Source organism: Mustela nigripes, chromosome 1 (assembly GCF_022355385.1).
Source record: "Mustela nigripes isolate SB6536 chromosome 1, MUSNIG.SB6536, whole genome shotgun sequence".
Taxonomy (NCBI): domain Eukaryota; kingdom Metazoa; phylum Chordata; class Mammalia; order Carnivora; family Mustelidae; genus Mustela; species Mustela nigripes.
Window position 1 is genome coordinate 128,318,490 of NC_081557.1, and position 14,144 is coordinate 128,332,633.

Genomic DNA, 14,144 nt, shown 5'->3' on the forward strand with positions numbered 1-14,144 from the left:
TAGACTCAGCAATCAGACAACAAAAAGAAATTAAAGGCATCCAAATCAGCAAAGAAGTCAAACTATCACTCTTTGCAGATGATATGATACTATATTTGGAAAACCCAAAAGGCTCCCCTCCAAAACTGCTAAAACTTATACAGGAATTCAGTAAAGTGTCAGGATATAAAGTCAATGCACAGAAATCAGTTGCATTTCTCTACACCAAACAAGACAGAAGAAAGAGAAATTAAGGAGTCAATCCCATTTACAACTGCACTTAAAACCCTAAAATACCTAGGAATAAACCTAACCAAAGAGGCAAAGAATCTATACTCAGAAAACTATAAAGTACTCATGAAAGAAATTGGGGAAGATACAAAGAAATGAAAAAATGTTCCATGCTCCTGGATTGGAAGAATAAATATTGTGAAAATATCTATTCTACCTAAAGCAATCTACACATTTAATGCAATCCCTATCAAAATCCCATCCATTTTTTTCAAAGAAATAGAACAAACATCCTAAAAATTTATGTGGAACCAGAAAAGACCTTGAATAGCCAAAGGAATATTGAAAAAGAAAGCCAACGTTGGTGGCATCACAATTCCAGACTTCAACCTTTATTACAAAGCTGTCATCATCAAGACAGTATGGTACTGGCACGAAAACAGACACATACATCAATGGAACAGAATAGAGAGCCCAGAAATAGATCCTCAAGTCTATGGTCAACTAATCTTCGACAAAGCAGGAGGGAATGTCCAATGGAAAAAAGAAAGTCTCCTCAACAAATGGTGCTGGAAAATTGGACAGCCACATGCAGAAAAATGAAACTGGACTATTTCCTTATACCACACACGAAAATAGACTCAAAATGGATGAAGTACCTCAATGTTAGAAAGGAATCGATCAAAATCCTTGAGGAGAACACAGGCAGCAACTCTTTGACCTCTTTGACCTCAACCACAGCAACTTCTTCCTAGGAACATCGCCAAAGGCAACAGAAGCAAGGGCAAAATGAACTATTGGGATTTCATCATGATCAAAAGCTTTTGCACAGCAAAGAAAATAGTCAACAAAACCAAAAGACAACAGACAGAATGGGAAAAGATATTTGCAAATGACATATCAGATAAAGGGCTAGTATCCAAAATCTATAAAGAGCTTATCAAATTCAACACCCAAAGAACAAATAATCCAATCAAGAAATGGGCAGAGGACATGAACAGACATTTCTGCAAAGAAGACATCCAGATGGCCAACAGACACATGAAAAAAATGCTCCACATCACTTGGCATCAGGGAAATACAAATCAAAACCACAATGAGATCACACCTCACACCAGTCAGAATAGCTCAAATTAACAAGTCAAGAAATGACAGATGCTGGTGAGGATGTGGAGAGAAGGGAAGCCTCCTACACTGTTGGTGGGAATGCAAGCCAGTGCAACCACTCTGGAAAACAGTGTAGAGGTTTCTCAAAAAACTGAAAATAGAGCTACCCTATGGCCAAGCAATTGCACTACTGGGAATATATCCTGAAGATACAAATGTGGTGCTCCAAAGGGGCACGTGCACCCAAATGTTTATAGCAGCAATGTCCACAACAGCCAAACTATGGAAAGAACCTAGATGTCCATCAACAGATGAATGGATAAAGAAGATGTGAGATATACATACACACACACACACACACACACATATATATATATATATTGCAGCCATCAAAATAAATGAAATCTTGCCATTTGCGACAGCACGGATGGAACTAGAGAGTATTATGCTTAGCGAAATAAGTCAATCAGAGAAAGACAATTATCATATGATCTCCCTGATATGAGGAAGTGGAGATGCAATGTGGGGGATTTGGGGAGTAGAAAAAGAAAAAATTAAAGAATATGAGATTGGGAGGGAGACAAACCATAAAAGACTCAATCCCAAAAAACAGACTGAGGTATGCTGGGGGGATGGGGGATGGGCGAGGGTGGTGGGGTTATGGACATTGGGGAGGGTATGTGCTATGATGAGTGCTGTGAAATGTGTAAACCTGGTGATTCACAGACCTGTACCCCTGGGGATAAAAATACATTATATGTTTATTAAAAAATTTAAAATTTAAAAATTTAAAAATTAAATAAAATAAAGAATATCAAGGAGTGACTGGGTGGCTCAGTGGGTTAGGTCTCTGTCTTCAGCTCAGGTCATAATCCCAGGGTCCTGGGATCGGGCCCCCGCATTGGGTTCTCTGCTCAGCAGGGGGCCTTCATCCCCCTCCCCCTCTGTCTGCCTTTCTGCCTACTTGTGATCTCTGTCAAATAAATAAATAAAACCTTTAAAAAATATATCAAGGAGACCTGGGGAAAGATAGGTGAAATAGGTGATGGGAATTAGTACACTTATCATGAGCACTGAGTAATGATGTGGAAAATTGCTGAATCACCATATTGTACACCTGAAACTAATATAATACTGTATGTTAACTATATTGAAATTGAAATTTTAAAACTTAATAAAATATAAAAATGAAAGAAACAAAATAAAGATTTTGTGAAGAATGTTATATGTGAATTTTTTTTCATTTCTTAAAAATGTTTCTATAAAACAAAAATGAAATTTTTGTTTATGAGATGAAACTATAAGTATGTTAAAAAAAATATGACCAGCAATTTGTTTTCTTCTCTCTTATGGAGGATGTGTTCCCCTAGAGAAGAGGAGGTGGGCAGCATGGAGGGGAATGACACCAAATGCCCAAAGGACTGACTCACAGTTTATTCTCTGAAACACAAAACAGTTTATAATGCAACTAATTATTTAACTGAATTCTATTTGCTTGTATCCCTTACTTCCAAGTGTCAAGGTTAGGCAAAATTTTGTAATCAGGGTTAGGAAGATAAAGTGACTGACAGTCTTCCAACAAGGCACTTGATGATAATAGGGACCTGCTTACCTTTTCATTTTCATTTCTTAGCACTAAACACTGTGCTTTTGCCACAGTGAATTTCTTTCAATTCCCGAAATGCACCCTGCTCTCCCACCTCAGACAACCACAACTGCTCTTTCCTCTCTATTCTACTACCCTGAGCCCTATTACCATCACCAGATAGATGCATGGGCACACTCTTGGCATTCCCTCACTTGTCACTTCATCCTCATTCTAGGGTATCAGCAAATGGCATATGTCCCTTCAGGGAGAGTACTGCAACATAATTAATAACCACTTGCTGAGGAGAGGGTTGCCTTACTAACAACTAGTGAATAAAAGTTATTTCACTTACACAAATTTGTGTCAATATTTGTTTTTATCCTAGTTATTTTTAAGAGCACTACTGATAAATACATTAATTTTTCCTTCTCAGAATTTTGATAAATACCAAGGCTATTTTCCACAACTACAGTCCTCCAGCTTGTAGGTTTCAAGATTGCTTCATATTACTATAAAGTTAGCAAACTTTTTTTTTTTTGTCTTTTTAAGGAATTTATTTATTTGAGAGGAGAGAGAGCTCATGTGTGTGCACATGCAGGATAGGGATGGCAGGGGTGGCAGCGCAGAGAAAGAAAATCCCAAGCAGATTCCCTGCCAAGCCAGAAGCCGACGGAGTCCTGATCCCAGGACTCATGAGATTATGATCTGAGCTGAAATCAATAGTCAGACATTTAACGGAGTGAGCCACCCAAGCCCCCCAAGTTAGCAAACCTTCTAAAGAATAATTATAAAATGAAACTGTGGCAAGAAAGATGGAGATGGTGGTCTTTTCCATATTATTGCTACACAATATTAAATTTTTACGTTACACAGGCATTACATTTTCAGGTGTTCACTCATTTTGAATAAATATTATCTTCCAAGACAATTAAGGCTATAAATATCTCAGTACTTCAGAGATCTTAAAAAGTAGCATTAGTAACCTTTTCTTCAAGATGCAGTTTCTTTAACTTCATTTAAAGATGTTTCAGGGAGCCATATGCTATTGCTTAAAGTACCTATAAATCTAACATAATTCTAATATAATAAGACCGCAGTTGCAGAAATGAAATATTAAAACTAAAGACATATAACATTATTAAATTATTATTTAATTAGAACTGAAAACATGTAAGAATTCAAAATACTTTAAAAAGAAAAACGAAACTTCCAGGCTTAAAAGGGATGGTGTTTCTTTAGCCAAAAGACAGTATATCCCCAGTAACTTTCTTATTTGAGTGAATTAAAATTTTGAGAAGAGTAGCTATGCTATAGAGAGTGTTTTGAAAGCAGAATGTACAAAATTTTTCTCTCCTCCTACAAAATCAAAGACAGGGTTTTCTATGCCCTCTCTCCACTCCTCTTTTACCAAGGCAGGCTTTGACACTCTCAATTTCCTAATTGTTTTTTGGACTGACTGAATAAACTTCAGATCAAGACTACATATCACTTCACACCCATTAGTATGGCTGCTATCAAGAAAGTGTATAATATAATAGGTGCTGATGAAAATATGGAGACATAGGAATACTTGTGCATCAATATTGGGAATACAAAATGGTACAACCATTGTGGAAAACAATATGGATAACTCCTTAAAATATTAAACATAGGAATATAATATGGTCCAGCAATTCCACTTCTGGATAAATACCAAAAGAGAAGTGAAAGCAGGAAATCAAACAATACTTGTATACCCATATTTATAGTAGCATTATTCAAAATTTCCAAAAAGATAGAAGCAATTCAAGTGTCCACCAACAAACGAATGGGTAAACAAAATATGATACAAGTATTCCCTGCTTTTTGAAAGTTTGCATTCTGCCACTTCCCTTGTAAGAAATATCTACATCAGTACCTCTTTTTGCTAACCCAAAGTAATCCAAAGAGGATTTTTGCTTTTATGAAAAAAGATGAAAAGTGAAAATAGCACTCAGCATTCATTCGTTTTTCAGCCATTATAAAGGCAAAAAGACCCAAGCAGTGAGAGTGGCCTTGCCAAGCTCCCCTGGGAACTACACTCAGCAAGCATCTCAGCATCAAGCCGCCATAGCTTTGAACTGTGTCTGTGAGCATCTGCGCTTTATCTTCAAGTATGTTGTTCATCTATTGGCAAGATGTGTCTTAAAATATCAGAAAAGCCTAGAAGAAGTTATTTTTTTGAATCTGGGAACACTCAAAAATTTTACATATAAATCAATGGTAATTATTTCTTCAACTTATGTAATTTCAGCTTACAAAAAAAGTTTCATAGGCATGCTCTACTTTTAGATGCAGGGAAACCTGTATATAAATACAACAGAATATTACTCAATCTTTTTTAAAAAGAAGGAAACTATGACACATGCTACCACGTGAATTATCCTTAAAGACATTATGCTATGTGAGATAAGCCAGTCACAAACGGATACATCAAAAGACAAGAGACAATAAGTAGAATGTTTGTTGCCAGGAAATGAGGGGAGGGAAGAACAGGGAATTAGTATTTGATGGGAGGAGAGTTTTAGTTCAGAAAGTTGAAAAAGTTCTGGAGATGAATGGCAGTGATGGTCACAAAGCAGTGGGAGTATACTCAATGCCACCAAATGATACACTTAAAAATGGTTAAAAAATTTTTTTAAAGATTTTATTTATTTATTTGACAGAGAGAGATCACAAGAAGGCAGAGAGGCAGGCAGAGAGAGAGGAAGAAGCAGGCTCCCTGCCGAGCAGAGAGCCCGATGCAGGGCTCGATTCTAGGACCCTGGGATCATGACCTGAGCCGAAGCCAGAGGCTTTAACCGACTGAGACACCCAGGCACCCCCAAAATGGTTAAAATTTTTTGTATGTACATTCTACCACAATAAAAAATTGGGGTAAAAAGATTACTTAGAACTTGATGATTATTTTAAAGGATAAAGGTGATTATTTTAAAGGATAAACAAAAGAGCAATTCTTAGTAAAAAATAATTTTAAAAATAAAAAAGCCATTTAGACTTTCAGTGGAGGAACTGATAATGCAATAAGCTTCAGGAAAGAAATCTGAAGGTTTGACTCTTACTCCCTCTTACCCATTCACACCGCCCCCCATATAGTTGGTTTGCAAGGATAAGATACAAGCCTCTAACTGGACTGATGCAAAAGGCCTATTAATGCCCACCCAGTATCCACTCCAGTCCACTTCAAACTGTTTAGACAAGTGCACATACACGAAGCATCATCTTTTATGTCAAAACCATAGTTAATAGCCTCATATGTTCCTAATTTCCTACTCAGCAATGAATAAATACTCCCAATTTTACGTTCAGATCTCTCCACAATCAAATGTACTCTTGCTAGATATATTTTCTAAAGAAATTCATTTAAATGTAGTTTGTTACACAGCTAAGAGCAGTCTTTACAGTGTTAGTATAAAACAGGGCAGAGCTGAAAGGTTTAGAAGCAGTTCATTTTTTTTTTTTTTTACCTTTATTGGGAAAGAATAGAAACAGCCTTCCATCGGTATTGCTTTTGTTAAAGATATTGTATTATTTTCCTTAATGATATTCATATAATGTCCTTGTCTAAAACAGTGTTTAGCTTTAGTAAATTCACTCACAAATTTAGCAACATAAGTTAAATTTGACATGATTCAAAAGTTTTGGTTTATAGGAAAAAATATAAAATCTCAACCTTTTATATTTTTATATATATAGGCACATGAGTTTCCTCTACTTGCCCTGATGAATACTAAATCCCAGATTCCACTTCCAAGTCCCAGAGAACCACGTTTCAGTTTAGAGAGCCCTCATTCAGAAAACCATCAATGTGTGAAAAGTTATCCTTAGATTTTTTTAGTCCTCTAATTATCATGCACTCCTAAAAGATGTCTTCATGCACCATTGGCCTCCACTTTATTTACTTGACAGTCTAGGTACTATTACAAAAATAGTTACTATCACATTTTGAGCAAACCATTGTGATGATCACTTTGGCTGTTAGTACTCTTCAAATAAAATTTAATACACATATTTAAGAGTTTTATAAGTTACAATGGTCTGTATGGTGCAAGATTAACCCAAGACATGACAACCAAATGAAAAGCACTTCTTCAGAAAAAAAGATGAATTTCAGTGGAGAATCATTTTAGGACTGAAATAGGTCCATAGGAAAATCTCATATATCAAAATTAACCCAGTAACCTGCCAGAAAAAAAAAAAATGGTAATTCAACTCTATGCCCAGTTTCACAAATACTTACAGGACAGTAATCCCGAAACACTGATGATGACCCATTCAAACTAGGCCAGCTTGGGGGAGGAGTCAAACGGGAAGACTTTGTTGGCATGATTCCTTTCCAATCAGAGAATGTTTTGTCTGTTAGAAATATCAATGTAGGTTAAAACAATATCTATCCAAGAAAAGTATACACTGATCATACTGCTTAGTGTTAGACAGAGGAAAGCGAATCATCTTTATGGCCCCGCTATTCTGTATTAAAATCGCATCAAGTCATATAATCACGGAGAAGGAGAAGCCATCCTACTGCACAGAGAGGCCTCAGTTAATTGGCTTCCTTATACGGTGAAGCTCTCGTGTTGTTATTGCAAACAGTGTGCCCATCAGAAAACTAATAGGCTCATTCTTTTGACTCTCTTCTCTTCAAGAACATTGACTTCTTTCTTTAGAGGAGGCTTAAAGCAAAATCATATTTGTGAGTAGCACTTACAAAAATCAAAGGGAAGCTCCTCTCCTCATTACATCAGTATTTTAAAAGAATATTCAGAATTATGATGAAGGCACACATACTGAAATTGCAAAGTAAGTGAAATTATTAAAAGTGCTTAAGAAAATAGGTTGAAAGAGCAAAGGTCAGCCAACGTAACCCTCATATATCTCCAGTCTCGTGGCAGTTGTTACATGGGATTTCCACAGAGAAATATTTTTTTTTAAAAGATGAGGAAATTTTAGATTATTTCTCAGAAACATTAATCACTTAAAAGTAGTAAAAATTTGGTTCAATCTTGCCATCCAGAATGAATCAAACTGTTTTCACATTTCCAATTTTCTAATACTTATTTATATACATATATTCTTTCCTGAAACTTTTAATTTAATAGAGTCATCTATGGGCTGGTTAATTTCATATAAATTTAGAGAAAACTCAAAAGTAGTAAGCTTTCATTGCTTCAATTTATTTACAGGATTGTAATGTAAGTGTCCTATAGGGAGGCAGAGCAGGAAAATAAAAGAATAAAAAATGTAATGTTATCTCAGAGACATCCTAATTAATACCATGCACACATCCTACTCCATTCTAATTTTTATGTATAAAATTTCTCCCATTTCAATCAAAAATAATCTTTGTCCTCTATCAAAAAGATAAAATCTCTAGAAGAAGAAACATAATAAATCATATGTTTTAGTCACAACTCAATATGAATAAATAAAATTCTTTAGCAGAAGTAAATGCCAATAATGGAAAGATTATAAAGGATCTGAAAGTATTAGTATCTGGAAAGAGGCTAGTAAAGGAAAGGCCATATACATTATACTTTAACAGGGGACCTTTTTTAAAAATTTTTAATTTTTTAAAATTTTTTATTTTTTATTAAGATATAATGTATTTTTAGCCCCTGGAGTACAGGTCTGTGAATTGCCAGGTTTACATACTTCACAGCACTCACCATAGCACATACCCTCCCCAAAGTCCATAACCCCACCCTCCTTCTCCCTACCCCTCTCCCCCCAACAACCCTCAGTTTGTTTTGTGAGATTAAGAGTCTCTTATGGTTTGTCTCCCTCCCGATCTCATCTTGTTTCATTTATTCCTTTCCAACCCCCAACCCACCCAGGTTGCCTCTCAACTTCCTTATATCAGGGATATCATATGATAATTGTCTTTCTCTGATTGATTTATTTTGCTCAGCGTAATACCCTCTAGTTCCATCCACATCATCAAAAATGGCAAGATTTCATTTCTTTTGATGGCTGCATAGTATTCCATTGTATATATACCACACCTCTATTATCCATTCATCTGTTGATGGACATCTATGTTCTTTCCATAGTTTGGCTATTGTGGACATTGCTGCTAAAAACATTCGGGTGCACGTGCCCCTTCGTATCACTACGTTTGTATCTTTAGGGTAAATACCCAGTAGTGCAATTGCTGGATAATAGGGTAGCTCCATTTTCAACTTTTTGAGGAACCTCTCTACTGTTTTCCAGAGTGGCTGCACAAGATTGCATTCCCACCAACAGTGTAGGAGGGTTCTCCTTCCTCTTCATCCTAGCCAGCATCTGTCATTTCCTGACTTGTTAATTTTAGCCATTCTGACTGGTGTGGAGTGGTATATCATTGTGGTTTTGATTTGTACTTCCCTGATGCCAAGTGATGTGGAACACTTTTTCATGTGTCTGTTGGCCATCTGGATGTCTTCTTTGCAGAAATGTCTGTACATGTCCTCTGTCCATTTCTTGATTGGATTATTTGTTCTTTGGGTGTTGAGTTTGATAAGTTCTTTATAGATTTTGGATACTAGCCCTTTATCTGATATGTCATTTGCAAATATCTTCTCCCATTCTGTCAGTTGTATTTTGGTTTTGTTAACTGTTTTTCTTTGCTGTGCAAAAGCTTTTGATCTTGATGAAGTTCCAATAGTTCATTTTTGCCCTTGCTTCCCTTGCCTTTGGCTATATTTCTAGGAAGAAGTTGCTGCCCCTGAGGTTGAAGAGGTTGCTTCCTGTGTTCTCAAGGATTTTGATGGATTTCTTTCTCACATTGAGGACCTTCATCCATTTTGAGTCTATTTTTGTGTGTGGTATAAGGAAATATTTCAGTTTCATTTTTCTGCATGTGGCTGTCCAATTCTCTAACTTCTGGACTTTTATAAACCCAGAGGGATATAAAAGGATAGCATAGGGTTATTAGAGATGTCTAAGCCCTCACACTTCTTATGAAGCTTTCTGAGGAATTTGAAGCATTTCTCAACTCACTAGCATTATCTCTGGCCCACCTACTTCCCGTAATGAACTTCTACAATAAGTGTTCTCACATTTTAGATAATTGGGCGTCTCTTCCCAATCTCCTTTTTAAATTTATAAATCCTTCTATAATAAAGACAATATCTTGGTTGGAATTGCTCTGTGCTTCTGGTTCATCAGCAATGCAATTAAGGTAAACACCAGTGAACAAGAATTAGCCTCCGGAGGTGAGATCTCACAGGCAAAGGGAGCCTTCCTGATCACTGAACAGCCCAAACCCAAAATGAAACTAAATGCTATACAAATTATTTTTTCCAAGACAGTCCAGGGCATTTCGGATATTTTATATGGTTTACTCACAAAACAGACTCATGCAGTTGAGAAGGTTGTGCATTATTTTCTCCAGTATATAGGCATCACACTAGAAAATATAGCTATAACTTTTCCACTTCAAGAAGCAGTAAACCCTCCACTAAAATCCTCAAGGTAATCATTCATAATTTGATGTATGCTAATGACTCCTCCTCAGAAGCCAGGCACAGAAGGTGACATGCAACAGATTCCAGCTTATTCCACAGTCAGTCAAAAGTTATAAAATGATAGTTTGAAGACCACAGTCATACATCAGACTAAATGTTCACAAGACCCCATGGAGCCAACAATCTTTACAGATATCTTTACAGATATTGCCACAGCAGACAGAGATTCTGAATGCTGGGGTGGGAGTGAGCAAGAGTATAGTGATAGGTAGAAAAATAAGAAATCTTTCTGGTAATCCCAGTTTAATAGCCGGTAGGATAGAAGAAAATATTCTGATATTAAACAAACCTGGAGAAAATGTAATATCAAATTTGGAAAGAAACCAAAAAGTTTCCATCAGATTAGCAAGGAATCAGTAACTGAACCAGAGCTGACTTGGAACCTAAAAATTTTGTTAAATAACTATTCATACTGATGTCCTCCTGCCTTTGCATTTCCTCAATACTTACTTAGACTCTCTGCAAATAATATTATATATTTAGTTCAAGTTATTTTGTTGTCTCCTGAATATCTTATTTTCCTTTTTAAACTTCAAAGTCTTTTACTTGCTTTGTATTTCCTGTAAAACTGAGTATAATGCTGTGTCCCAAGCATAAGTTTAATATATACTCCTGGACTTCTTTGGCATGATTGAAAGGCCAATCAGCAAAACTGTTAAGAGTGAAAATCCCCATACAATGTAACTGATATAAATATCTGAAGGAATGGGAAAAACTTTAAAACAGGTTTTTAAATTTCTATTTTTTTCAGCACAAAATATTTTCCACCAGATTATCTTCCCTCACTTTCTAGCATCATCTTGATGTTTATAATGGTAATAGTTTTTAAATACATTTCAGTTTGGGGTGGATTCCTATTTTATTTCCCATTTTTATTTAAATTTATATAGTTAACAATGAGCCAATTATTTGCACAGGTGAGAGAAAGCTCTAAAATCTAATAAGCATAATTATTTTAGAAACTAAAATTACTCAAATGACTCACAGAAAACTGATAAGATCCTAAACTCCAATGATATTGCCAAGAGAAAGAAAAAAGAAAGAAAGAGGCAAGAAGGAAGGGAAAAATCCCTAGCTAGCTAAAACATTTACCACTTCTGTAATCTTTGCAGTGACAAACATTTCTTTTGGGCTGCAAATGGATACATTTGTCCAAGTCACCTGAATATCAGCAAAAGACCAGAGACAGTAGAGGTCCAAACTTTTCAAATACACTGTTTCAGTCAACCATGAAAGAAGAAATAAGATATAGTTTATAATAATAATATGTAATGTAATAAGAGAAATAGTTCATAAGAAATAGTCTAGGCAGCTGCCTCCAACAGAGGTGAAGTCCAAAGAAAGTGCGAATTATCTTTAAAAGGACATGACAGAGCCCATGACACTAGTGGGTTCAAGTGGTCTTGTGTCCCTAGAGCCTTTTTTTATGCCAAGCTTGTTCTGTTTCCCTTTTATCAATTCCCTTGTATCAATTAATTCTTTGAGTTAATTGCACATGCAGTTTTAATCTGTGGGTAATTACAAACAATTAATAGTTAGGAGACAGAATTAGCAGTTCTTAGTTTGATTATCTATATAATTAAAAGGGGTGGTAAACTAGAGTTGACAAATAGCATCTTAATCACTTGAATAATCAAATCCCAGAAGCTTGCTTGGGCAGCTGAATTCCATCTGTTATATCAGTTCAAATTTTAGAATCAATGACAGAAATGTCCATTTAAATCAATCATATTGTTAATTTATAGCCAAAAATGAACAATATGTATTCTCAAATTGCTTAAACTATTTACTTTCTTTCATTTGCTTAAAGGAGCTGCTTCCACAGGATTCAATAAAAATAAAGACTCAACAGACTAGCTTAACGTGTATCTACTGAATACCAGTTAATATTTATGGTTCCCAAATGTTGTATTATAAAACATCTAAGAAATATGGGTAAACTCTTTCTGTAGTAGATTCTAATTAACACTTTAAGTGTGTGCTGAAAGACAGCAAGGAAGACATACCTATAATCCTTTCTTGGCTTCTGATGAGATCAGTTGTTTATAGATATAGAGCAAATACTAAGAAGCAGGATAAACTTAAAGTGAGTCAGAAAAATATAGGAGAACTTCATTCTTTTTAGGATATAATATCATACAGAATAGTGGCATCGCTGCATCATATGTTTCTGAATTGCTAAGTATTTGGAAAAGTTTGGCAAATACATTCATGCTACAAGTGGATTTTAAAAATGTTTAAAAAGAATCATTTCTGGTTCAATACATCTTTGTGACTTTTGGCTGTGAAGCAGCCCATTTTTAGTCCTGCTAAAACACTATAACAATAAAGAAAAAGAAGAAAAAAATCTCAAGGTCACAAAAAATTAAGTCTAACCATTTACCAATTTGCAGATGAGAAAAAAAATTTTACTTTAATTAAGATGACAGAAGTGAATTGCGGAAAGAAATTAGTGACCTTTATATAATGAGAAAATTCCTAACCCATTTGAAAGATGTTGGAAAAAGGCTTAATATCACTCAAGAAAAAGATAAATAAAAAAGGAAAAACCCTTTTCTCTCTGTGTGAGTGTTGCTTTTGGAGAACACTTCTCCTTCCATTTCCTCACCAACCAGGATCCACTTGGACACCCCAGCTCTCAGGAAACACCTAGGAGAGGGAGCAATCCTGACGTAGCACCAGGATCCGACAAAGTCCTATTGTAAAGGAAGAGCTCTGCTCAGAGGGTGAGCCTGAAAGGACTTGATAGCAATGCATAATGGGGATTGTAGTTTTCATGCACTGAACAGCTGAAAATAATAAAGAATGAAGGTGTGGAAGAAGAAAGGCCCCACCTCGGGAGAGCCAGACTGTTCCAAATGGACATCTTCAGGTGACTCAGAATTAGGCAGAAAAGTGGACATTGATACCTACTCATCAACTATAGAACTAGAGAAGACAACTGACACATCCAAGTGAACATGGAGCAGAGTAGAGAAAAATCTGTTTGTGCACTGAGCTATTTCTCTTCATTCAGGGCAGACTAAACATACTGGGGCCTACATTGATCATGGCAATGGTAGTTAACATTTATAGAGGACCAAGACTGCTAAATACTTTACATGAATTACCTGACCTAATCTGCACAATAATCCTAGTTTAACAGAGGAGAAAGCAAATTAAGTCACTTGCCCAAGTTTAGACAGCTAATTAAGCAGTTGTGTAAACCCAGATCATTCTCATATGAATGAAGCCCAAGTGACAGAGATATAAGGGGAAATGTCCCAGTGGAAGATTAAACGATGGCCCCAAAGATACTCATATCCCTCCCAATGCCTGAAACCTATAAATGTTAGCCTATATGGCAAGAAGGATTTTGTAAATATAATTAAATTAAGAATCCTCGGGGGTGCTTCGGTGGTTCAGTTAAGCATCAAAGACTCTTGACTTCAGCTCATGTCATGATCTCAGGGTCATGAGATTGAGCCCCGCATTGCACTCCACTCTGGGTGTGGAGCCCACTTAGGATTCTTTCTTCTTCTCCCTCTGTCCCACCTCAACCTCCATTCCCTGCCCCGACTTGCGTGCACACTTTCTCCCAGAAGGAAGGAAGGGAAGGAAGGAAAGAAAAGAAAGAAAGAGAGAGAGAAAGAAAGAAAGAGAGAGAGAAAGAAAGAGAGAGAGAGAGAAAGAAAGAAAGAAAGAAAGAAAGAAAGAAAGAAAGAAAGAAAGAAAGA

At 36.0% G+C, this 14,144-nt stretch overlaps 1 protein-coding gene across 1 annotated transcript in view; it reads right to left on the bottom strand.

Moving 5' to 3' along the window:
• IQCM (IQ motif containing M) overlaps positions 1–14,144 on the bottom strand; it is a 332,230-nt gene that overhangs the window by 214,241 nt on the left and 103,845 nt on the right. The window contains exons 8-9 of the mRNA XM_059410618.1: positions 13,108–13,121; positions 7,164–7,279 (exon numbers count right to left, since the gene is read on the bottom strand). Coding sequence (XP_059266601.1) covers positions 7,164–7,279; positions 13,108–13,121 — 130 coding nt within the window. The remainder of the gene's footprint in view (positions 1–7,163; positions 7,280–13,107; positions 13,122–14,144) is intronic.